Here is a 26,508-nt window from a genome sequence, read left to right as displayed (position 1 = left end):
CTGACACGTATAACTTGTAACAGTTTATGCTAGATTCAGAGAGAACTTACCCAAACTTCTTTGTTTTCTGGCTTTTTTTCCAGATCTTTTCCTCTTCATCTAGCTCCTCCAGCATACAGTGAGTGCATTTGCCTCTCAAAGGGATCTGACAGACCGGCAACAGAGACTTTTCTCCAGCAGTCCCAGAACAGTTCAGAAGGAACATGCGCCATAGCCCTCCTGGCACAGCAGAGTAAGGCTGACATCAAACTCTGCAGTCTCTTCCTTCAAGGTAGGTATTCACAGGCAAATGGGGGGGGGGGGGGAGGGATATACAGTGTTTGTACTTAGAAGAGGTCAAGACTTGGACCAAACTGGAGATGAAAGTCAATGTGTATTAATACTTCTGGCTGGGCAATCACCTTTGCTTGTATCTATTATCTCCTGAGCATCTTTTTTGACCGATTTAATCAAGGGCCTGCAGTTCTGCCTACAGGACAGATGCTTTATTTGCTCAAACAACAAAGCACAAGGATTTGTTTCTGAGCTGAGCAGCAGCAGACTTGGCTGTTTACAAGCTTCCCTAGACCTCTGCATCTTGTCTCTGCTTAGGCTGAATGAAGCACCAGGAAAAGTTTCCTAGTTTTGTGTCCTAGCCATCTTTGTAAGACAAAACAAGCTCACATAGCCAAGAATAGCACACACCAGAATACCCTGGCCCAAGAACAACCTTTCAAGCCTTTCTAAGTGCTTTTCCCACTATTGAAAGTGACTCAGACCTGAATTTCATGCTACCCCATAGCCTTTTCCATGAAAAGTTATTTGCTCATCTGCATACATACCTGTATTAAATCTCCTCACCACTCCCAAAAAACCAAACCCAAAACAAATAGGTGGCTTACCAAACTGTCCTATAAAGATTGAAAAGCCATTGAGTCAAGGAACTGCCAAGGAGCAGCAAACACAGAGCTTCTCCATATGGAGGGAAGAGCTAGGACTGGAGGATGACACCTCCCCCCCACCCCCCTTCAGTGCTCCCACCAACCAGGGCACCCACAACATCATTCAAGCAAGAACTGAACACTTAGCTTGAGCTTAACTAGAACACCTGGAACTGGTCCCAGGTGAGTCTGGGTGGGGCAATTAAAGGCCTATCTGTGCCCTCAGGTGACTGAGAGCCCTAAAAGGCATGAGCTTCAAGTTCCTGCCTCAAAGGGTGTCTGATACTTACACAGTCTTGGTGTACGCACACCAATCTGAAGAGTTGAGTGTGGCCAGAGCAGCTCAGTGACTGAGTCTAGGACAGTGATACAGAGAGCAAACATCCTGTGATTTTATCTGTGGTTCGGCAACTGCTTTGTTCTAGTGTTCCTTCATACCTTTGTTCCTTTATACCTCTACAGCCTTTGGAGGTTCTTTTTCCAGGATATGAGTTTAATCTGAAAGAACTTTTTCCTCTATTTTCCCTATTTCTCTTTAGTGTTGTTGGGTTTTGGGGTGGGTTTTTTTTTTCCCCCACTGTGTTTTATCTAGTCACTGTACCACCAAGCAAGACAAAAGTTTAAGGCAAGAAAGGCTTTCTATGGAATCTGCCTCTTGGAGAAGCACTTGCCCAGTTCCAGCCAATTCAACCCACTTTTATTCTGCGCATTGTGACACATCCCTCCATCACAAATACACCTTTCTATTCTTTGGCGCTGCACCCTCCCAACTGAACTTATTTTCTCTGACTACTCTCACATCTCTCAATAACTGCAGCCTAAAAGCAACAACCCTTTGTACACCGAATGCGGCTCAGTGGCCTCGGAGTTACAGTGTTGCAGTTAAACATAAAGGAGGTGGAGTCCCCTAACAAGCCCTCCTTACTACAGCACGCCTGAGTGTGGCTTGCGTGGGTATTTCAGTCACGTCTACCAGTTTCACACCCAACATCCAACACCTGACAGGAAGGCTTTCAGGACAGAAGGAGAAAACCTTTTAGCCCTGGTCACTACAGAGTGGCTTCTACCTACCTAGCTGCATGTTCTAACACCAATCGGTCTTAAAGTAGACTTGAGACTTGTAGATGTTTCAAACTGACCCTGAAGTTAATATTTAACTTTTAAATCGTATTTCTGGTACCTTTACACCAGCTCTCACTTCCTGAAAGGGAGATATGGAGGTATGTCAGATACGGCTTTACCACTCTTTGTTCTTGAGGGTAGCTACCAACTTTCCCCGGCAGCCTTCAGCCGTGCCTCAGCCACCTCCCCCAGAAAGAGCTTTTTCACGCCGCTGCTTTCCACTGGCCGCTCCAGCCGCACGAGCAGCCGCCGGTCTGCCGTGGCCGCTACCGCCAGACAAACGCTTCTGGCGAGTCAGCAAGCTTCGCCAGCCCTGCTGCGGAGAGACCGCGGAGAACGACGCGGGCGGGCGGGCGGGCGGCTGCCGGCGACGAGGGGACGGGAGGACAGCGCTCCCCGCCGGCTTCTCCCTACCTGCCGGCACGGCGCTGCCCGCCGAGCGGAGCAGAGCAGAGCAGAGCAGAGCAGAGCAGAGCGGGGCGAAGGGAAGGGAAGGGAAGGGAAGGGAAGGGAAGGGAAGGGAAGGGAAGGGAAGGGCCGCCTACCTCGGGGGTGCCGGCGGTGGGGCCGGGCCGGGCGCCGCTCCTCCCCTCCCCGCCTCTCAGACGCCAGGTGGAGGCGAAGGGAGCGGGAGCCGGGCAGGGAGGCGAGGGACGGCGCTGCCATCGGAGACCGTGAGTGAGCGAGCGAGCGATCGCGGGCGGGAAGGGCTGTTCGCCGGCGGCGGGGAAGCGCGGGGCGGGGCGGGAGCGTGCGTGTGTCCCCGGGCGGCCGGCGTGCGGGCACCCGCGGAGGGGCCGGGGGAGGAACGCCGGGCGACCAGGTTATTATTATTATTATTATTATTATTTTCCAGCGCTTGCAGTCGCTGCGGTTTGATCCGCTCCCGGCCCTCCGCGGGGAACCTCCTCCCCGGGGTCACTCCAGCGGCGGCAGCCTGGCACTTCCTCAAAGGCCGGCTCTGCACTCGGAGGGAGCGCGGAGCGGTGCCTGTTTACCCCCTGCCTCCCAGCAGTTACCCTCTGGAAGATGCCAGGGCGCTGCCTGTCTTAGAAACAGTCAGAGAAACACCATCCTCTGCCCTGCCCCCCTTTCCCTTACAGCGGATCTATTCCCGCTCTAGTACGAGTAACGTCCTCCTGTCTTTCCACACCAAGTTGGAAGTTCAGGGCTGCGAGGGCTAAAATGTAGGGAGAGCTCAATCTGCAGAGTAATCGCTGCTTTTTTATAGCTGTGTTGGCTAAAATGCTCAGCAGAAATACCGACTGGAGGCAGCAGTAGCCTGAAGACATGTTTCTGGCCTTTTTGATCTCCCTGTGCCAGGCCATACAGCTGCAACCCGCCTGGAGCCCAGGAACTGGGGCGCGTTCCCGGAGCAGATCCAGTCTTGACCTGAAGGTCTTAAGACATGGAGCGTGCACAGCCTGCCCTGGCAGTTTGGGGTGGTTTGGGTTGTAAACACAATAGTCAGTTGCCCTTGTTGCTTAGCTTGACGCTTTTTCGAGACTAGGCTTTGTTTGTGCGGCGTGCTCCGATAGATTTACTAGTGTTTGTGTTTTCTTATCATCAAACTAAAACCTCCTGGTTTGAAGAGGAAGCGGGGAGGAGAGCAGCTTTAGGGAATGATGGAGTGCCAGGATTAGCTGCGCTGAGGCCATGGTTTTCCAAGCCAGCGTGAACGAAGAAAGAGTTTCACCCACCCCTTGGGCTGCTCATTTTCACCCGTGTCAGCACAAGCATTTGTATGCAGAATTAGACTGGGAAGCTAAACCAAATTTTAAAAGGAAAAAAAAAAATCCAGATCAGCTCCCAAATATTTCCACTGGCACAAGAAGGCAGATGAGACTGCTTCTTTTCTGGAACAATACCAGCTTATAGTGGACTAAGCGTAGGAAAAAATATAGTTCCTCTGCCAGATTTCATACCTATGCTCCTGAAATGAAATCACATAGTTCTCATGCTTAGGCCAGCTGTAGATTTATTTATTTTTAAAGCTGTTATTGACGCTTAGGAGCGTGACTAGTGGCATTTTGACTCTTCTGAAGTGAGTATTTTTGTTTTGCTATGAATACAGTGCAATGATAACTGTTCTCTACACCTTGTACTGCCCTCATGCTGAAAGCCTCATCTGCCTGGGAGACCATCTCGGGAGCTGTGTCTTGGACTCTGTGCCTTCAGGAGAGGCACAGCCCTTCCTCTCCACCGGGTAGCCCCTGGTCTAATGCATACCTAAGCTAATAAATCCATGTGGCACACAGCAGCACAAATTCAAAATCCCAGCTCTACCCCAGAGGCCTGAGAGCCATATTTGTTTTCCAGTGTCCAGCAAGATGTCTTTATTTACCAAGGCAAAACAAACAAACTTCTTGGATAAGGATCAATCCTTGTTGGTTTAGTAACTGTTTGATGAAAAGGTGTAGGCTGGCACATCCAAGAACCTAATTAACAATAGCATTTGTTCCTCAGTGTAAATGAGCCTCTTGGAGTCATATGATTATGAAGTTGCAGTTTGCTGAGTGAGGGCTGTGTATAAGTCATCATGATTTTAAAATTTCAGGGCAGACTCCCAGCACTGTTCTAGCAAAACTCCTTGGTAAGGTGATTTTCCCCTAAAGGGATGATTTTGAGCTGGACAGATTGTTTCATTTATACTGTCATTCATTTGGGGGGGGATCAATCTAATCTTTAACAGATACAATTTCATTGCCTTTACCTTTGGAATCACTTTTCCTTTTTAGCAGAATTTGTCATTACCACCATATTTCTATTATCCCTTTGATATCGAATTTTATATTGGTAGGATTGACACCAGGCATGGCCTAGGCCCAAAGGAGTTCAAGGAACCAAGTCTACAGATTTTATAAGAACTCCACTGAAACAGTTAGATGACTTTGATTTATGTCGTACTCCATAATACAAATACTGCATGATACATAATTTAACAAAATATCAGAAGTCTTCCTGTTGAAATTCTTAAACCATAAGACATTAAGAAACATGAATAACACCTGAAAATCTGGGGAAGATTAAGCTGTAACAGGCTGGCTGTTCAGGTATAAGAACCTCCTTGCACCTCTGGAAGGGAACATCAGAATTAACATTGTACTGGGCTCTGCCCGGGAGTGGTATCTTTTGGCACTAAAAACCTCTTTTATTATCTAATCAGTAACATAAAGGTTTATTATTATAAATTGGGCAAATAGGTGAACTTAAATTTTCACCCTGTTTCTAGACATGCTGTATTTAACCTTTAGCTTAATTTTACATTAGTGTAACCTAAGCTAGTCTGATCTTGTCCTGCAGTCAGTCCTAGAAAAGGTCGTTCCTTCTCTCACTCCTCACCTGTGACAACTGTCCTTGATTTTTCTGGTTTTGACCTAACTTTTAGGCTAAAGGTTTTAAATTACTAAATACTTCTTTTTAAAAGAACTACAAGTCTGTTAATGTTGTTACAGCCCCTCTAGCCTTCTTCATAAACAACTCGTAGTTATTTTTTGTGTTAGAAGCAGTCTGTGTACAGCACCTTTAACAGTCTCTGTCTGTGACTTGGGTTCTCAGGTACTGCTGAAAGTCTGCAATAAACGGAAGTCATCCACTTTATTGCCTAAACTTCAACTGCACAGGCTGGTTTCTTAGGGTTCAGTTTGACAGGACACTGAGTGCTAATCTGGTATCTTCTCTCATTGGTTAAATATCACAAATCCTTCCTGCAGCATCAGTCACCTTATACCTACAAGCTCATTCTTCAGTAATTAGCAGAACTCTAGTGATGATAACCAAAGCTTCTACTTTGAGCACCTTCTCTGGTTTGGCTTGGCATGATTACTGTTTATCTGTCCTGGCAGGAGCCCGGTGGGATCTCAGACGATTCACCCTGCTGAGACAGGATACATGCCTACATCTCTGTGCAAGAAACTGCAGATACGTGCCTAGATGTTGTTGGCAGAGAGCCATTAAAGCTATTTGTCTCACCTTACATCTACTCAAATAGGTAAAATTGCTCTCTGATTTTGGTCCCATGGGACCAAGCTGGCAGAACTCCAAGTGTAAACGTTCATTTGCAGCAAAAATTACAGCTGTAAGTGTACAAGTCAATGAAATTCCTTTGTTCACTGGACAGATTGCCAAAACAGATCCCACCCACAACTGCAGGCTTTACAGTTTCCAGACTGACAGATTAGCACTGTATAGTGGGGAAAACCTGGTTAAAACTGGACTATCTCTACCCAACTGGAGACACTTGAGTTGGGGGGGGGGGGGGGGGGCGGGCGATGGGGATCAAATAAAACCAAAAAAATCCCACATGCCTATCTTGCAAGAGTAATCACAAGAGCAGAGTCTAGTTCAGAGGTAACAAGATTACATATCTGAAGTTCCAGCCAAGGCTACTGTGAAGTCTTGGCAGCATGGATGTACTTTGAGACTATGGAGAAATGCATTTGTTTCAGAGAGTGGAGGGAAAAAAATCCTTATTGTTTGTTTGTCTTGTTTTTGTAGAGCTTACATAGACCTTTCCAAAATGATTTCCTCAAGTGAATATGGGTCTCACTCCTGGGAGCTCTTGGTGACAGTTGATCATCAACATGAAGAGGTACAAAAGGAATTTTTACTGCGGGTCACAGGGGACCTTCATATTGGAGGAGTGATGCTGAAATTAGTAGAACAAATCAGTGAGTAAAGACCTGTTTAATTTACACAGTGTTATTAAAATAATACATGCAGCTTTCCTTCTACAAAAAGAGGCTCCTGCCATTTTGAAATGGCACTGCCTCACTTACTTCTTTGTAATGGTACACCGAGCACATAGGTGCTGCAGACGCAGGGTTTTTATGTGGCCAGAACCCCTCCCTGTCTGTGCCTAAAACCCATATACTACCACAGTGCAAACAAAACTTTGGTTTGTTTTTGTCTTCCAGTTAGACAAGTATAATTGGCCTAGACTAACTATTCAACTCCCTTTCCAGATAGACTTACAGGTGGCTAGTTTGTGGAGCAATAAAGGTAGCTGATGCCCTATTTATCCACCTGCAGCAGTCAAAGAGATGGGATTAGTTGTTACAAAGGCACTTCAGAAGTTACTGTCTCCTGTGCTATAGTGGCATTCTAGCCAAAATCTGAGCTATGTTATCCATTGCATATGTTCAGTAGGGAACAGCTGTGAAGAGCAGAGACTGGCCGAGTCATAAATGGGAAAAGAAAGGTTAAATGTCCTGTGTACAGTCACAGTAAGTCAGCGCTACAGGCAATAAGAGAATCTAGGTTTCTTTAACTCAAAGCCATCAAATGGAGCTGCATCCCAAAATAATCACCTGCACTCTGAGGCTGCAGAGTAATAGATACAGACAAGATAGTATGGTATTTGATTATTATATCAATGCCACAGGCTTTTCATATGCAACTCATTCTTCAAGAATTGGTTTTCTTCCTGGAATTCTTAAATCTAGAAGTCTTCAGTCACCAATGTCACACAGAAAGGCACTTGTCTGCTAGATTAGACTTGCCAAGCGGGAACACCATGAGCTTTGTATTACTATGCATTGCTCTAGAAATACAAGATTTGTGGCAACAGAAAAAAATGTCAAAAAAACCTCCATGAAACTTTAGTCTTTTTTACATAGCTTGAATTCAGACAAACAAGAAGAGAAAAACTGAACTATAATAAAACCCTTCAGCAAAATAGCATCAAGAAATTTAAAATTGGCAGCTTAATAATTTCAGAGTTCTTACTGCCAAGTGAAAGGTTTTGTTTTCAAACATAGATTTTGAAGGAAACAAAAGGGAGATGCACAAGATATTCTTTCCAAAAGGCTCCCATTCAACATAAGGACATTTTTACACCAACACCCTTTGTGATGGAAAAGCTCTACTTGGAGATAGTGGTTTTATCAAGGAATCTCTTTTCTAGCATTGAAGCAGGCAGTAAACCTGTGATACATTTCTACCAACATCTCTGTATACTTACACACACAATTCAGCGAGCAAACCAATGGTAGCTGGAGTCCTTACTGGGTCAGAAGGCTAATTTTTCACAGTATTTTTATAATTAGTGTGAAAAGCTTTCTATATTAAATAATATTTAAAGCAAATCTGTAACTAAGCAATTTGTGTCAGCAGCTCTCTTGAGACACAATTTTTACCAAGAAACTCCAAAATAGGATAGGCCTCTACCATGTTATAGACATGGTGAGGGATAGCCTCTACCTGGCAGAGCTAATGAGTAGGAACAAGAAATGATGCAGAAGACTGAAACAACTTGACCAAGATCACACAGAAACTTTACCTGCTACTACACATCATTGGCATCTGGGAAGTCATCTAATCTTGGAATTCCCCATGAAACTGAGAGCAGCAATGCTTTATCTCTTTCCTTATGCATGTGCTTCTCATGCTGATTTAGTCAAGGTTTTGACACCTTTCAGTCAGGATTGCTTACTGCTCAAACATAATCAGAGAAAAGCTCAAAAACTCTTTATGTAAGTCATGAACAAAGTCTTCTATCTGTTCTTGATTCAGCAAGCCTTACTTTATCTGTATGTTTTCAAAGTACAAAATACACAAACATTTTTTACTTAAGCAAAACACAGGCAAGTCCATATTAGTGAAACAAGACAGTCATCTCTTGGCAGGCTTGTCTTCTCTGAGAAGTTTCTGTAGGCAACCCTTGTCAGTCCCTGGTCAGTCACACCAGCCTGCCCTCCTGCACAGCCTAATAAAAGATTTAACTGTACCATATTGCATCATGCTCATTCTACCTCCCTTACAAGTTTCTACTTCTCTTACAAGTTTCTCCATCCTGTGTGGTAGAGAAGGTTATCATATTTGTTAGAGAGCTTGTTAACTATTTCCTGATTGTCACAGGGCTTACTCCCAAAATAATAATTCTTCTCCTTGATTATTTAAAGAATGTTGCCACTGTAAAGTTGTTCTAAGTGGGCTGCACTCAGGTGAACATCCATGTTTGCAGCCACAGAGAAAAGCTGAGAACAGCCCTGTTGTCACCAAGGCTTCAAGGGACTCACTGCTGGTTCTTAACACTATAGAGATGAGCCGTTCAGTGGTGCTTCCCAGGAGACTGTGGAAGAACTTGTGCCCATCGGGTGCACACAAGGTTTTGCAGGAGGATCTTCAGCTTGCGCTGTCAAGTTGTGAAGTGGCTACCCTTGTTACTAGTCCATCTACCAGCACAATCCAAGCAGCATTGGACCATGTATAGCACCAGATTCAGGAGAAGCACTTTCCCTATGGATATATGCAAGATTAAGATAGTGCCACAGTCAGCACCCAGGTTAACTCTTCAGAGAAAACAAAGTTAGTTCCCAGTGACTGCCACAAGTATTCAGCAAATGGGCTCTAGGTCTCAGGAACTGTAGTTGCTGCTTTAATGTAAATAAATTCCCCTGTTTGCAGAGCACTGTTTCCAAACCAAGTTTTTTGTATATTTGCTTCATAGTTTATTAATAACCATTTTGTATTTTCCTAGAAATATCACAAGATTGGTCAGACTATGCTCTTTGGTGGGAGCAAAAAAAATGTTGGCTTCTGAAAACCCACTGGACACTCGATAAATGCGGGGTGCAGGCAGATGCTAAGCTGTTCTTTACTACTCAGCACAAAATGCTGCGGCTTCGCTTGCCAAACATGAAGACTGTGAGACTGAAAGTTAGCTTCTCTTCTATGGTATTCAAAGCTGTCAGTGACATCTGTAAAATTCTCAGTAAGTAAAGCTAAATCCCCTCTGGCAACTAAGTTGGAGCATTTTATTAGGTGACTTTGTTTTGATGTGAAGTCCTTACTCACAAAACTGTTTAGCTCAAGGAGAAATTTGATGGGAGTTGACCCAAGATCAAAAGACAGATATTTTGGGGTTTTAGTATCCAGTGCATGTCAGTCGTTCTCAGTTTTGTGATAACTGATGCAAACAGTATCAGAAATGTGTCCCATGAGCTGCAGGAGTACTGGACAGTCAAAGACCTGTTGACGGTTTTGTAGGGATCCTTGTCCTCCTTGAGCGGGACTCAGTCCTGCTTATTCTACGCCATTGACTAAGAGCTTGAGCTTACCAATCTCCTACACCAGCCTTCATCATAGGCAATTTTACTGGTGTCAACTGATTTATCACCTATTTTCACTAGCATTAATGATATTCAACTTGCCCTATCGGTTATATGTATTCACTTCAGAAGGAGCACGTTTCAAATATTCAAAACTTTTATGTGCGCAAACCTCTTCAGACCAGGGCATACCTAACTACCTCACACAAGCCCATGAATGTGTTGCAGCACTGAGTCCCCAAGTCTCTACTCTTTCCAATAATGGAGCACCTCCAAGTAGAGATGAGGTTTTGGAGCATGCCAGACCTGTGTGCCTGTGATCAACAGGAGTAAGTTGAGTCTCCAAACAGCCTTCAGAATCCCTTAGTTTTAGGGTAAAATGAGGATTAAAATCCTCATTTTAATTTAGATCTTCAACGCTTAGCCCAGTAACACATTAATCTTCAGAAGGAATTTACCGCCTCATATTGACCACAATGCAGCTTTCAATTTCATCTTCTAGCAGTGGATTGTGAAAGGTATAGTATGTCTTTATTATACTTAACAGCTCTGATAAAATGATGCCATAATTGTTCAACTGACATTTGGCTGAATTAAGTATTTCTACCCACAGTTTTCTTCCAGACTGAGTCAGGACAGGAACCCTGTAACTTTCCTCATGAGTGAATGCTGTCAAAAATGTCTTTGCTTACCCCAGGAAAAAAGTGTTTTTCAGAAACAAAGTGCCAGGTTTGCAACTGACAATACATGTCTGAATCAGTAGTGCATTATGAAATAGTATATAGCCAAGACAGAATTTTGTACGTGAAATATAGTGAATAATAAAAGGCATGAACTTCCAATACAGTGGTTTCATTTCTGTTCCTGCTTATTCATAAGTCAGACATTTCATTGGGGTTATTATGCTCAAAGGTGATTGCAGAGCCATTAGGGAGAAAGAGTTTTTCCCTGGTGTTCTAAAATACAGTTAGGCTTGCTACAAAAGCAGGCTTAAATCCTGTCAAAACTCACTCTTACAGGCCAAAGACTTTGGCCTTGTTACTGAATTACTGGATTTTCCACGACTACTGCTTTCAACCTGCTAAAAATAAAATGCAGATTGCAACATGGAGCTTCCCCAAATGCTATTACCAACCATGGGCTTTTTTTGGATATAAACTGCTAAGTTTCAAATGTTTCATCTTGCTTCACTTCCCAAATTGCCATTGTAGATATTAGACGGTCAGAAGAACTCTCTTTGTTGAAGCAATCAGAAGACATACTCAAAAAGAAAAAGAAAAAAGACAAGAACAGCAAAGAACCAGTTACAGAAGATATTTTAAACCTGTGTAATTCTCCAGTGAGTTCTGGATTATCAGGTAATGACAAATCAATATGATTTTCTTCTCCTGACTGAAAGTCAAAAAGAAGAAGAAATTCTTTTTTACATAATTAAAACCAGGGAGACCAGTTTGATGTAGGATGGTAGTCAGAGAGACACAGTTGGCCTGAAACTAGTGGCTTCAAGAAGTTACTGAAATCTCCAATATATCAATATTTTTCTGTTGTCTTTTGAAATGTTTTCCTTTCCATTGATATGAGAAAGGCCATACCAGAAAACAGGTGACCAGCTGCAGCCCTGCACACAGGATGTGCTGCTGGTCTTTGAAAATGTGAGACAAGTCTTAAAATTTCCAACAAGTTTGGCAACCTGCAAGGAAAACAAGAAATAAAGGCTTGAGAGTATGTGTTTACCATCTCCAATACAACTGAGATATCTCACAGAACAAGAAAGAGCACTTCTGTCCCTGAGGTCACTTCACCTGTGAAAGGACAAGGCCTGCTGTCAACAGTAGAGATAGGAGATTGTCTTGAAAGAAAAGGGTTGGTCTTTTATGATGGAAAGTGGTAGACTACCGAAGTCTGAAGGCAGTTTTCCCTGGAATAACACATTATTCTTCTAACTTGCAGGAAGTCCAGGTTTCTATAGTAAAACCATGACACCTGTTTATGATCCCATCAGTGGGACACCAGCTTCTTCTACAATTACTTGGTTCAGCGACAGTCCCTTGACTGAGCAGAACTGCAGCATCCTTGCCTTCAGTCATCCCAACTGTTCTCCGGAAACACTAGCGGAGATGTACCAGCCTCGGACTTTAGCTGACAAAGCCAAACTCAATGCAGGGTAAGATGCCTCTCTGAGATCGTTGTGAGCTGGCTTAACAAGGGTAGCATTAATCCAGCTTTTTAAGCGTAAAGCAGAATTTGAAAACAAACCCCTGATATATGGCTATATTCATACTTAAAAACATGCTTTGATCTAGGTTTTGTTTCAGAAATACTTACTCTTTTTAATCTTTTTTCCTTATACAACTTTCTTGTATTTAATTTAAATTAAATACAATTTAAATTTAAATTGTAACAAATTTAAATTTAAACAAATTTAAAATTTTGTTTTATAGGTATGAATGATGCAATTTTGCAGGCTCTGGACTAAATTCTGTTGTTAGACAAAGGCAAATCCAGTTTAGCACTGTGGGCACAGCTAAAGGGCAGTTTGGATACCAAACTCTAAAGGCTTTAAATTGACAGTAGAAATATACATGTGGATAAATTCAATGAAGCTCTAATGCATTACAAATAGGTGACTTACTGAGTTATGCACAAGCAAATGTTGCTTATTGTTCACCATAGAATAATACAGAGCACTAGGGGGTTTAGTGGTGCAAGTGTTTGAGAGGATTGTCTAGCATTAAAGTGTGGCTTGTCATTTTTAGATCTATGGAGTGTTTAACAGTGACTTCAATATTTTCATTGGATTTCACTGGAGAATAGAACTAGCTAGAATTATAAAACAGCAAATACTGAAATGAAAAGCAGGAGTTCTAAATATTACAGGCACACTTTTGCCCTGGCTTAAATGAACCTCCCATTTCTGGAGATCAAGAAGAAAGAATCTTCTTGGCATAGGTCACCCCACAACTAGTTACTGCTCAGTTTCTGGCATCTACTCCTGATGTTTTCAATAGTGCTGGAGAAAAATATAAGATTGCAGGTATTGTGTTTATACAATGAAAGTAGGAAATCCATACGAACGTTCCAGCTTCTTGAGTTACATGAATTTTCCCCAGACTTGCAGAAATTAGAGCTATTTGTTCCCACTTTAGTGTTACAATTACATTAGAGCTCTGCAGGTGTGATAGTTTTTCCTGTACAGATGAATCTGTGGGTTCTTTTCTTCCACAGCTGGCTAGATTCATCTCGATCACTTATGGAACAAGGCATTCTGGAGGACGATCAACTTCTTTTACGCTTTAAATATTACACTTTCTTTGATTTGAATCCAAAAGTAAGAGCTTTGTTTTTATTGCTATTCATTGTTTGCCTGCTTTCATGTCAAGAAGCTATAGCGCAAGGATACCGGATTTTAGCTAGGATTTGTTACAGGCCCTTCAGAGATCAAATTCAACTTCTTCCCCTCAGCTAAGGCTGCACTTTTCCCCTCTGGACACTGAATCACCATTCCTCACCTGAAATAAGATCTTAAGTATAACGATGAGATCTGACGAGCACCAGAAACAGTATCCAGATTTCCAGAGGGGCTGGCTTGCTTTCTGCCTCTCTTTTAACAAGAAAAACTAAGGGGAAAACTAAACCAACAGTATCCTAAATGCTGTAAAGGTATAAGCCCTGTTTTTGAAAATGGACTTAAAAATTACATTTATGTTCCACTGCCCTTCACTGAGTATTAAGCTTTTCTGGGCTGAAGCCCTCAGAAGCACTTAGACATTTAAATTTGTTTCAATATGACTGGGTGATTAAATACCTTTGGAAAGTTCAGCAACAGTGTTTAAGTCCCATTTGAAACAAGACTTAGTCTTCAAAAATCACTTCAGTGTTTTTCTCAGGTTGCCTCTCATTTGCCTTTATTTCCACTGAAAGTCAGTCATGGTGGTTGTGTTAAGCCAGTGTTTTTATGGCTGGGGTGATACATTTAGTGAAATTAAAGCACGATCATTGACCAGCGTAAATCAACAAGAGTTGAAACATGAATTTTAGAGGATTTGGCCTTCGTGTTGTTATTTTCTGTAAATTCTGTAAAACTCTCTCATTTCAGGCATCTCAGATAAACAGAAGGGCACTTTCTAGTTCAGGTTGCAAGGTTTGGGGTGAAAAGCCATCCCCACTAAAATTCAAGTATGTGTCTCAACTTCAGCAGCCCAAACATTTCCCTTCTCTGCCCCAGCCAGCCATGGAGCCATAGGACGAAATAACACAAAACAGCTTCAGGCAACTTAATAGCTCACCAGCACTGGGAGAGGTCATGCTCCAAGGTTTACCCTCCCATCACCTACCTTTCACCAGCTCTGGGGCTCAAATATTTTTGTGAGGCACTTCAGCTTAATAACCAAGTACATAATAAGGAACAATCACTATCCAAAAAATTGATAGTGAATTAAAGCAGTTCACAGCAGGATCTGACAAATGTCAAGCCAGTGCAAAGATAGAGCCAGAACCGAAAAAGCCAAGAGCAGAAGAAGGGAAGTAAGGAATAAGAGTTTCTGTCTTTTGGCAGTAGCAAGCTGTTGAATGTCACGTTCATATCAGCCATGTCACATTATTTTCACTCTCACAGTGTGGTTTCACATTTCAGTTAAACCAGCCCAAGGCCCACTACTACAAAAGGGGATGTCTTAATCTTCCCTTCTGCTTCAGCCAAGGACTCCTGATTAATTTTTGGTTGGATCAGCAAGCCACTGTGACCCTACACACAATCACATGAGCTAGTAGAAGAGAAGGATGGGAACATACAGCAGGACAGAGGTGGCAGGAGGAATGAAACAACCTTTATGGCTTCAGCCCAATGTTAATCAATGTTAGATCAGCTGCACCTCATCGTGAATCTTCATCCTGATGGTCATTAATGACCTATGTTGTTCTTTTTTGCTACAGTATGATGCAGTGCGAATAAACCAAATATATGAACAAGCCCGTTGGGCCATCCTGATAGAAGAAATTGACTGCACAGAGGAAGAAATGTTGATCTTTGCTGCACTACAGGCATGTACTTGACCCAAGTTGCAAAACCTGTTTCTTCAGGAGGCAAGCACAAGCTAGAACAAGACTAGCACAGAGCCCAGGCCAATAGCTCTGCTTGGATTGGGGGTCTGCTATTTGAGTGAGAAACAATAAGCAGCATCCTTCAACTAAACCAACTAAATTCAGTAGCAGCTCACCATTATTCAAACTGACACATACCATTATGGAACCATTTACTAACATTATCTAAAGCAAACTGTACCCAGGATGTAACTTTGATACCAGTTAATTCTGAAGGGGATTACTATGAAGTTTTGCTTTCCATACTCACAACCATCCTGTCGCATAGTCTTCCTGAAAATTTGTCTAATACATAAATACATACGTTCACAACAGACTGAAAAAAAGCTATAGCACAATGTGAAGATAGGGAGGCTATGGAGTACATAGAAATTTAACATGACCTAGCGTGGCTTAGTCCCTGACTGTAGGTAATAAGGCACAAATGTTTCTTAATAATAAATTCCTTCCTTTTAAATATAAATGGAGCTGCCAAAAAATTCACAGCCAGACACTGCAGAACACCACAGAACATCGCTGCCAAGTTTCCACCTGATATGGATGGCACTTACAGCTGACAGTACTGGGGATGCAATGTTAGCACTGAGTCAGCCTTACAAAACAGGGACGATTATACAGTGAAGGACTAGAAACACTGGCAATCAAAATAGGAAACTGTTATCAGTTAATTGCAGTGGAGATCATAGTGGACATACCTGCTTCCTTGTGAAAAACCCCATGGTTCCATGCTGCAGAACTTTACGCAGCTGTCCAAGACCCAGAAGACCAAATGGCCTATTTTCATATGCTGTGATTGTGTGTTGCTAATTGATATATTGACTACTTGATATTGATGTTTTATTTTAGTATCATGTAAGCAAGTTATCATTATCATCAGAGGCACAAGATTTCACCTGTGAATCAGAAGTAGATGAAGTAGAAGCTGCTCTTTCTAATCTGGAAGTGACACTGGAAGGTGGAAACGCAAGTAACATTTTGGTAGGTCCTTTCGGATCCCAGAATTGCTTTCACTGTGTCAAATGCATTGACTCTGATGAGCCTACCTGGTTCCTGATTTTTTTACAGAGATTCATTACAAAGTGCATTGTACTAAAATTATTCCTAATTGTTCCTGATAGGAGGACATCACAGACATCCCGAAACTTGCTGATAATCTCAGGCTAGTTAGGTGAGTTATTAAAACTAATAATAAAATATACAAACCAAAAAGCTTAAGCATACAAGAGATCTCTTGAGTTTTTCATTCTAGATCCTACAGTACTAAATTAACAAATATACCAGATAGATCTAACTAGCCTAATATCATCCTCTTCAAATCTTTCTCTTACTGCTTCCGAGCAAGATTCTCAGCAAATCTTTCTAGCTCTTGGGGTGCTGGGGTAGCTATAATTACACTTATTAAAAGACAAGGCTCTTCATATTTCCTAGTGCTCATCAATCATCAACTCTAAACAAGAGAGTCTACAATTTTGTTTTCAATCACACTTTAGGTTTTTTTCCAATGAAAAACTAGAAAAAACTTTCAGCTCTCCCTGAGAGGAATTTCTGAAAGCAACCCTGAGGATTTATTTATTTTTTTAAACAAAAGAAACAAACAAGTTACCCCTTTCTAACCAAACACGGAATCTGTTTTTTTCTAATATCAAAACGAGTTTCTGTGATCCCACTATAATATTTTGATTTATGGGTTATTGAAATGACTGCAGTGACCTCAAGTCTGTAATGCCTTTTATCACAAAACAGTCTTTGTGTTTTAGAAAGATAAAGATTTCTATTGCACAAATATTTATCAGATTCATTCTGTTAACAAATTGTACTTGTAGTCAGTGAACTGAAAATTGCACCTGAAATTTTTTAACTGTTGTTACCTGTTAAGAATTTTTAATTATTAATTTCCAATTTAGGAATTTTATTTGACATTCGAATTACTAAGGTGGCTTAAGATGAAAGGAAATTTAAGCCTTTTAAGTTCTGTCAGTTACTTGCCTCTAACAATGGAGTGTTTATTTTTCCTCAGCAGTACAGCAGTTTGCTTTTAAAAGCATTCAGCAGTTAGTTTTCATCATGAAAGATTTCCTATGTCCATGATAAATCACTTACTAAAGACATTGTAGAAACTAGGTAAGGTGTAAAATATTTCTTTAAGGGAACAACATTTTGTTACTATAATTATTTGATTAATTGTAAACCTAAATGCAAAGCTCTGCATGTCGTAAACCTAAATGCAAAGCTCTGCATGTCATACCGCTGACTCTATTCATATAGTGAACTTTTATTCACATTTATTCACAGTAGGCACCACATTAGCACAGTAGTAAATACTGCTTTCAGGTGGGTGACAATATTGTGGAGAATTACAGTATTTTTTTTAAACCAACAAAAAGCTTTCAAAAAAGTTTTCAGCAACTTTTTTTTTGATAGAAAAATAATTTTAGTAGTCTAAAAAAATTATAGTCCCTTATTTTTGAAGAATGTCACTGTATTGGAAAATTTAAAATATTTGCCAGTTTTGAAAATCCAAGTGTTTTTTTTAATTTAAACATAAAAATCACCATTTTCTAGAAAGGATTCTAAACTAGGATTTCTAGAAAGCCTCTGGAGAAGGCAAGAGTGGGTATAATAAACTACTGTTTTCCAGCTAGCTGTCGACTCTTTGTACCATCATCTTAGGTTTAAAGGGAAGTACTAAACAGACAGTGGAATTTTTTTTTCTTTTTTCTTCTTTTTAACTTCATTGTTGACCTTTGTAGCTAGTTGTGAAGTATTTCTCTACTAAAGTAGTGCTAATACCTCTGGTTTCCCCTCCTGAATTATACTGAACCTGGGATTTCATTTCCCTGTCCCTGTTCCACCCCCTGCCACCCGTGGCTTTGTTAGTGTATTCTTAGTAGAATTAATTATGATTTTTATCTCTTACTGAAGAGACATGGGGCAGGCACAATGATTATGTCTGACTATTAGTATCTATCAGTTAATTCTCAATTCCAAAGCAGGTATTTTTAAATTTACTCTATGAAAGAAATCAGTTTGCATTAGCAAAGTATTGAAATTAAGTAAGATAATTAAAATGAGGATTTTATCCATCTATAATACCTGTGTGAGGAGCTGAAGTAACACTGCCCTAGTGGAAGAAGATGGCTTAAACTATTACCTTTTCTTGGAGTGCTACAGAACGTCTATAAACTTGGGTGCGATGTTGGTTGCAGGTGTTTGCCACCCCCCTCATTGACACAAGTATGAGTAACCCAACTAAAGCCATGTGTATGACCTCAAAGCAATTTGAGATCCACAGTAATATTTGTGAGTGACTTAGCAATTTGTACATTTCCATATAAACAAATGTGATTTTTTTTTCCTTTTAGGCCAAGGAAGCTGTCACTCAAAGCTATCAAGCCATATTGGTTTGTCTTTAAAGACACTTCAGTATCTTATTTTAAAAACAAGGAATCTGCACAAGGAGAACCTATTGAGAAACTAAACCTAAAAGGTAGGGATTTTCTTTTCCTTTCTTTCCTTTTTCTATTGCGTTCATGAACTGAATAAATCAAGAAATCCCTGCAAGACTCAGGAAGGCAAGCATAGTAGCACTTACTCTTGGAACTTTTTCAGTTATTGAGACTCCTAAGCAGGCAGACCGCATCTGCAGAAGAAGCCTAAACAAAAAGGATTCAATAGCTTATCCCAAACCAAGATTATCTGGACCTGGCTTTAAAATGCCATGTACTGCTGAATTCACTTAAAGATGAGTCAGATAGAGAATGTGATCTGTGTGACACTTTTATTTCCAAATATTTTTACTCTATGTTAAATAGTAGTACTCACCTCTGTCCTTGGCAAACGCACACTGGTAGTAAAGGATTATGGATGATGCAGTGGGCAAGAATGCCATAGGTTGCATGTATATACTGCTGTGCAGGGACAGCTCCAAGACCTTCTTTGGGCCTTGCTCATTTCATGTGTGGGGATTTCCATAGCTACAACTAGCTTTAGGTACTTCTGGAGTAGAAACGCCGGGTGTACACAGAGCAAACACCAGCACCATATATAGCCTCCATCTACATCTACTCCTGCAGGGACATCATTTGTTCAGCGTCAGGGAAACAGTGATGCCCAGGATTCATCCTAGAAGAAACTTTTGAAATAGAAAGAAGATTGACCCCTGTGAACAAATGGCTCTGCATACCTATCTGCATATCCTCAGTAGGTCAGATAAATGCATGGTAAAACTAGCCAGGGTGGCTGGAACCTCACTAAGTAGCCCACAGCCTTGGTGTCCCTTGACACAAAGGGGAACTGTAGGCATCCTCGACTCCAGCTGAATCCAGAAGGCCTGTAACACCACCATCAACATGAAATACCAGGTCCCAGAGTTCTCTGGGATCCCTGAACTGGCCAGCTCCGTTGTAGATGTCACCTACATCCCACTGGCAGTACTAAGTTTCTTCTGCAAATAGAGTCCAGGCTTTCAAGTCACTTAGGGTAAAATTTCCAAAAGTGCCTATCTTATCAGTTCCTCTCTATTTTAAGTGTTAAGCGTTTCCTAAGATCAGGCTGAGGTTTTGAGAGCACTTGCATCCTTTTTCTTCCACATTGACTAATATGCTCTTTCAGCTCAGAGCATTCATCACCCTGGCAAGCCAACCAGGCAGTGAACCAGAACAGAAACCTCTCATTAGGCCTCAGCTTCAAAAGTCTTGGGCCTTGATCTCAAAGAAAAACAACCATTAAGTACTGTTCTTTAGTATTAATCAGCACTTAAAGTTAGTGATGTAGTAATTAAATAAATTCATTTATTTCTGATTCTCTGTGATCTAGGATGTGAAGTTGTACCAGATGTAAATGTTGCAGCGAAGAAGTTTGGAATCAAATTACTAATTCCTGTTGCTGATGGCATGAATGAAGTATATTTAAGATGTGATAATGTGAGTAATCAGACAAGGGAAAGTTTGTATTCCAGACTGATTGGCAGACTGTCTAGAAGACCCATTGCCCTGTTCTAGAATTTGTATAGAAAAATAAGGATGCTGCAGAGACTTTATTATCTACGTTTAGTAAAATTTAAGAATGATGTGGTGTTCTAACAAATACTTAATGGTTGAGGGGATAAAAGGACAATAATTCTGTGTTTATCATCAGTTTCCAAGTAAAGCTGCTGGAAAGAAAAAAAGAACAAACAATCAAAAAAGTAAAAACAGGTTACAGTATTTTGTTCCAGTGGTTTCAGAGGACTAAGGTTTGGGCTTTGTTCTCTTCTTTTTTCTTAATTAGAACTCTCGCCATTCAGATGAGGGTAGCGTGATAAGGATCTCACATGAGTTTTCAATTTCAGTTTATTTCATTTGTATTGAAAAGTATCAATCCAAATTGTGTAAAAATGTTCTTTAGGTGGAAAATAGTCATGCAATAAAATTTCCAAAAGACTCTATTCCAAAGTACTGGATTTCTTTGAAAATTTAAAACCTAACTATTCTGCAAAGGCAGTCCTGTAGGTGGAACTAGCCCAATCAGGGAAGAACAATAGTACTATAGTGATTACACATCCACGCAAATTAAGCGGAATAACTCCAGAGTGGTTTTATCGTGCAGTGAAAGGTGCATGAGCAGTAACAATCTTCATAAATTGTTTGTCCAAAAACATCAAACAATTGTCTTTGTTGCAGGAGAATCAATATGCTCGGTGGATGGCTGCTTGCGTTTTAGCCTCAAAAGGCAAAACAATGGCTGATAGCTCTTATCATCCTGAGGTCCACAAGATCCTTTCATTTCTAAAGATGAAGAACTGGACCATGTCTCCCCAGGCTGTCTCTGATCCAGAAAGCATAGATATGAAACCAGAATGCTTCATCTCACTACGTTATACCAAAAAATACAAGTCTAAGCAGGTATCCTGAGCTTGATGGTTGGGTATGGGTGGTTCCAATGATTGCTTAGGGGTGAGGCTGGATTGAAGCAGCATTTGGAAACCATACAGTAGAATCATCTTGCAGTACTCGTTTGTCCCTTTGCAAGAGGCCTTTTCTTTAAACTGAACACAGAGGCAGGTCTCTCGGCACTTCTTCCAAGTACTCCTCCTACATCCACACCGCCTCCTAAGTCACTCATCATGTTCTCCTCCTGATAACACTGTCCCTGAAAGTCTCTTCAGAGTAATAAAGGAAGGTTTTTAAGGACAGGAAGTTACTGTCTGCATCTTAAACAACAGTGTCTTCCTGTCCTTTTGGCCTGGGTGCCTCTCCTTCCTCTCCACCTAATTCCTTGTCCACTGCTTCTGCTGCAAAAGAGTTCAGCCCACCCATCCTCAGGACACAGTCTCCAGAGCAGTATACTGGAGCTCGACCCAGTGCAGCACAAACCTGGACCTGAGACCTTGCAGTACTCTTCTGCCCTTGTAGCTCAGGATCTGTCCCCAAGTGCTCTCTGCAGTACATCTGCATGAACAGTGACGACTAAGTGTCTGAATGTGGCATCAGAGCTAATGATGTTTGATTTAGTGAAAGCAAGGGTATTTTTGTTCTCCAGTCAACTGAAACGTTTTTCTCTTCTTGTGTTTCTCAGTTGGCTGCTCGTATTCTGGAAGCCCACCAAAACGTATCCCAGATGACCCTAGTGGAGGCCAAGCTGCGTTTTATTCAAGCATGGCAGTCCCTCCCCGAGTTTGGCTTATCCTACTACATTGTAAGGTAATCACACTGTTACAGCAATGTCAAGCTGCCATAACAAGTTCACGCTCAGTGAGTTGCAGGAAGTTCTTTGACTCCCTGTTATGGAAACACTCTCTATTTTTTTCCCCCACAGACCTTTTTTAATTTGAGTAAATTCCATACTGCTGTTTTTTTCTATAGCAGTAGCACTCAGTAGCTCCACTTCTGGAGTGAGACTCTCCATTATGTCTGCCTTCATACAGACCTGTTGGGTTTTGCCTGAAGTAACATATCACTGGGATTAAACCCTTATTGACATACACTCACTAAAATGTAAAAAATCCATGTCTTGTTGGTGTTCTCAGGTTTGCAGTATATTTGTTCATTCCAACTCTTGCTCGCTGGATTGATCAGATTTCACAATCAGATTTTTTGGATCAGATTTTATGATAAATTGGATCAGACTTTGTGATAAAAAGCTTTTTGCTGAGCATAATTTCTTCAGCATTTCATTAAGAAACAGCAAACACGATCCCTTTTTTAGGTGAATCTGGAAGAGCAGTAAGCACAAGAAAGGTCCTGTTGTGTTCACAGCAGTTTCCCTGGACACTTACCTTGAATATGGCAGGGTTCTGACGTGCATTCTTTCTTCTTGACAAAACACCAAAAAACTGAGAAGTACTGACACAACCATACTTGGAGGCACCTTCCTTAATTTGTGCTTAACACCTCTTCCAGGGCTACTTAGGAATCATCTGTGGTATAAATTGAACCAGCTGGGAACCATTCTCGGGCACAGACTCCAGCTGGCGTAGAACAGCCCACATCTGTACTATTAAACTCTCTGACTTTCCAAAACCCAGTAGCCTCATGTGAACTACCAGATCATGTTGGTCCTTGGATGTTCCAGCTCCTGAGCTGTACCTGGGAGTCATCTGAGAGAGCACTGCTTGGTTGCTGCCAGAATTCTGCCTGGGACTCTTCTAGCAATTGAACAGAATACAAGTTCAGTGCCCAGGAATGTTCCCTGTCACTAATTTACTAACAAAAATATAGATGTTTTGCCCTATCCGTCAGCACTAATTCTGTTAAACAAACAAAGCCGACACCTAAACTGCATTTTGTAGCATGAGCAAAACACCTTGTGGTGATTTTCTACAAACTGATGAGCAGTATCTCAGTCGGGGCATTAAGTAAGGCACAAATTTGGTCCAGGTCACATTCTTTCCCGAAGGGCCAGCTGCATCTAAGGAGAGAAGGTTCAGCAACAGGATCAAAAATATTGGAAATATTAACAGCAGACAGATGAGATTTCTTTTAGCTTTCAGCATGAAGGTAGAGGAAGGTGGTTTCTTTACCAGAGTAATCTTTTCCTAGCTATTTCCAACTCAGAAATTTCTGTCCCCTGAAAGTTCTGATGCTTTTATATTTATTTTTCATCTCTAATCAGAAGAAAGTTGAAACGTTAAAATGGCTGAATATTTTGGTAATGTGATTTATATTCAGAAACATGCATATATCACTAACAGTTGTTTCAGTAAGTTAATAGCAATACATAATATAAAATATTAAATATATTTTGATATGCTTATATAATTTAGGTGAATATAACTAAAAGAACATGTTTCAACATCACTGAAATGAAGCAAGGAAAATTATTGTTGACACTTTTCCAGTAAAAATATAATCAAATTCATGCATTTTAGCAGAACAGTAATTTTTAGCAGAAGACAATGAATTGGAAAGATTTCAGCCAGATCTACCTGCCTGATTCTTTTACATCTTATACCATGGTTCACCAGCCTACATTTTTGCTTTATAACAAATATTAGTTCTAAAGAAGGGTCCAAGCTCTCCTCAATCCCAGGCTGTTGTGACTTCTCCCACATTTTCTGCACTTTCAGGGGAGGGCAGGTGAAACATTTCTCTAGAAATTATTGCAAACCAGATCTGCTCAAAGGTTTGGGTTTTTTTTCAGGTTTAAAGGAAGCAAAAAGGATGATGTGCTTGGGGTGTCCTATAACAGGCTGATACGAATAGATATAGCCACAGGAGATCCTATCACAACATGGAGGTTCTCCAACATGAAGCAGTGGAATGTGAACTGGGAAATACGCCAGGTAAAACTGGAACTGCTCTCTGCATTCAGTCATTACATTTCAGACACTGGAGGATGCTTTCAGAAAAACTTTTCAAGCCTCAGAGCAAAAAGATTTTGAATGTGTTGTGACATGTTATTAAATAAGCTGTCTAAAATTTTTCTTAATGGAGTCTGTAGTCAAAATTCAGAAAGGAAAATATCTCCAGTTTAAAAGGTTCCTACCAAGCTTATTCTTTATAAGTTGCCCTTGATTTTGATGGGGTGAAATACTCAAAGGTAAATTCCAACCCATTATGTTTACTGCTCTGCCACAGTAAAAATCTCATTTTAACTCTATGTATAGTGTAGCTCATGCACCATCCTCCAAATTGTGGTGATTCAGTGTCTATTAGAGACTGAGGATACAGGAACCCAGTTTGTCTTTCAAATCCCAAACTGAGATTGCAAGGCCAGGGTGCAAGCTCCTCTGTGTCAGTATGCGGTCCTGAGAAAGAAGCTCTGTTGTGTGATTTATACCAGGATGCTCCTGACCCTGATGAAGGCTGCTCGGGGCAGCCAGCTGTTGCCCAGCAGTCCACTGGAGAGTTTGGGTTTGAAAGCTTGAAGTCAGCTCTGTAAATTGTAGATTTCTGGGGTGGAATTAGCGTGACCTGATGTAAATTCAAGCAGCCTGGAAACTGCTTCTGCTTATACAGTTTTCCACATCCACCTGCAGGAGCCAGGAGAGATCAGATACAATCCCTAATACTCTCCTGCAGTACTTCCTGTGCCAGAGCCTGTAATGCTGGGGCAAGCTGTTGGGCTTGCTTTAAATCCCTCCCAAAAAAGGCAGAATCCACAGTTAGCAATTAACCCCGGTTTGCTGGCTTTCAGAACTGACAGTAGCTGGAAATAAAAACCTGGCCCCCAAAAGCAGATTTAAGGTTAGCACGTAACAATGAAGAGTATTAAACATTATTGGTTAAGTGTACAAAGAGTCGGGAGTGACATTCCTGCTCTTCTCAGTGTTCACTTTATACACCATTAGAAAAACTAGTTAAAAGCATGTTTTTGTTGCCTGTCTAAACAAGCAACAAGATTTTGACCACAAGAGGGCCCTGCCGTAGTAGAAAATTAAGAAACAGGCAGCCAAACACTCAACATCCTGCAGATCCAGAAATCTTTACAGCTCTTGCTCAGCAGAGACAGGTACTGCTTTATCACAGCATTTGTGGTCCAGCTGTGCTCTCCCGCTTGCTCTTTTTCCCCAGATGCAGCCTATCTCTGTTTCTGATTTTGCCGTATGTGTTTTCTTCAGGTTGCAATCGAGTTTGATCAGAATGTATCTATCGCTTTCACGTGTCTGAGCGCAGACTGCAAAATCATCCATGAGTATATTGGGGGCTACATCTTCTTGTCCACCCGCTCCAAGGACCAGAATGAAACACTGGACGAAGATCTGTTCCATAAATTAACTGGAGGTCAGGAATGAGGTGAAGTAAACTCTCTTCCCTCTGCCTGCTTCTCCCCACAGCTAAGAAGACCAGAGATTAAACAAAAATCTCTCTGATAATTGCTGACTAACAAATGTTGTACATGTCAATCCATCTTGTAATATTACTGGGCTATTTACAGTTTTTGTGAAATATTGAAGCCAAGGTCACTGGATGCAGTATGGCAACTCCATCATCAATGTTAGGAAAATTAAATGGTCTTTATTTTCCTTTTGTACAGCCAGAAGTTTTTTAATAAACAGTGTCTAGCCACTGGGTATTTCTGAATCTAGTATTTTTAATTACAACAATCTGTTTAAGCATCCAGAACAAGTAACTTGAGGATACTGTACAGAAAATTTTTTATCTGTTACAGCTGTGCAACTCCCACTGTTGAACTGGCCATTGTTAGAAAGGCCAGCATTTAGCAGAACTAAAGCTGAATAAATATGTATTTCAAAGCTACATTACTTGTCTAACACTTGCACTGCGAACAGAAAACGTTCCATCAGTGTTTCAAAGTCCTACAGACTGAGCTATCACAACCCAAGTAGTGATTACACAACTGTTCAAAAATGGAGCACCTGTGTCTACCTTCATCCACTTAAGCAGTTCCCTTAAAGCCAGAGAAGCTACCAGACACCTAAACCAAAGCATTAATCTTGGCAAAACTGGATTCAAAACATTGATCTTTTGAGGAAATTTGTTAATTACCAGGTTGAAAAAAATGCTTTAGGTACTATTTTAAATTATTTGCTTGTTAAAAAGGCCTCTGAGTGTAGGCCTTTATATTTCCTGTCTGTTACTCTGTTTCACTGTGACATCTAACGAAACTAAACTAAACTTGTTCATGAATGAGGAGCTGAAATGCCTGTAGAAATTATCTTACTCATGTATGTAATGCAGAATACAAACAGATTACTTGGTGACACTGTGCCTGAGGAACAGACCAGCTCTGCCTGCTGGAGGGAGCCACACATATCCGCCAAGTTGAAAGAAATTTGGTTCTACCCTGTAATGTGTAGTGATTGGTAAAGCAAGGAGAGAATGAAGTTAGGAGGATTCCTGAAACTGCTGGACAAACCAAAACTGGTTTCACAT

The 26,508-nt window shown here is 41.2% G+C and overlaps 1 protein-coding gene across 5 annotated transcripts; it reads left to right on the top strand.

Annotated features, from left to right (window-relative positions):
- Positions 1-2,645: 2,645 nt before the first annotated feature.
- On the top strand, positions 2,646-26,064 carry FERMT1 (FERM domain containing kindlin 1). 5 transcript variants are annotated; one of them, XM_075035438.1, is made up of 16 exons: positions 2,646-2,716; positions 5,888-6,033; positions 6,540-6,712; positions 9,523-9,756; positions 11,305-11,451; positions 12,044-12,257; positions 13,319-13,421; positions 15,026-15,133; positions 16,040-16,171; positions 16,312-16,361; positions 18,556-18,680; positions 20,009-20,115; positions 20,854-21,075; positions 21,749-21,873; positions 23,813-23,954; positions 25,233-26,063. In XM_075035438.1, the coding sequence occupies exons 3-16, from the start codon at positions 6,562-6,564 to the stop codon at positions 25,404-25,406; spliced, it is 2,034 nt and encodes a 677-aa protein (XP_074891539.1). In that variant the 5' UTR covers positions 2,646-2,716; positions 5,888-6,033; positions 6,540-6,561; the 3' UTR covers positions 25,407-26,063. The 5 variants fall into 5 exon arrangements, with proteins under 5 accessions (XP_074891539.1, XP_074891541.1, XP_074891540.1 ...); XM_075035440.1 differs by lacking the exon at positions 9,523-9,756 and having other exon boundaries at positions 25,233-26,064; XM_075035439.1 differs by lacking the exon at positions 5,888-6,033 and having other exon boundaries at positions 2,652-2,716.
- Positions 26,065-26,508: the final 444 nt, after the last annotated feature.

Source organism: Buteo buteo, chromosome 9 (genome assembly GCF_964188355.1).
Source record: "Buteo buteo chromosome 9, bButBut1.hap1.1, whole genome shotgun sequence".
Classification (NCBI taxonomy): domain Eukaryota; kingdom Metazoa; phylum Chordata; class Aves; order Accipitriformes; family Accipitridae; genus Buteo; species Buteo buteo.
The sequence above is the reverse complement of the archived record's forward strand: the minus strand, read 5'-3'. Positions and strand labels throughout refer to the sequence as shown.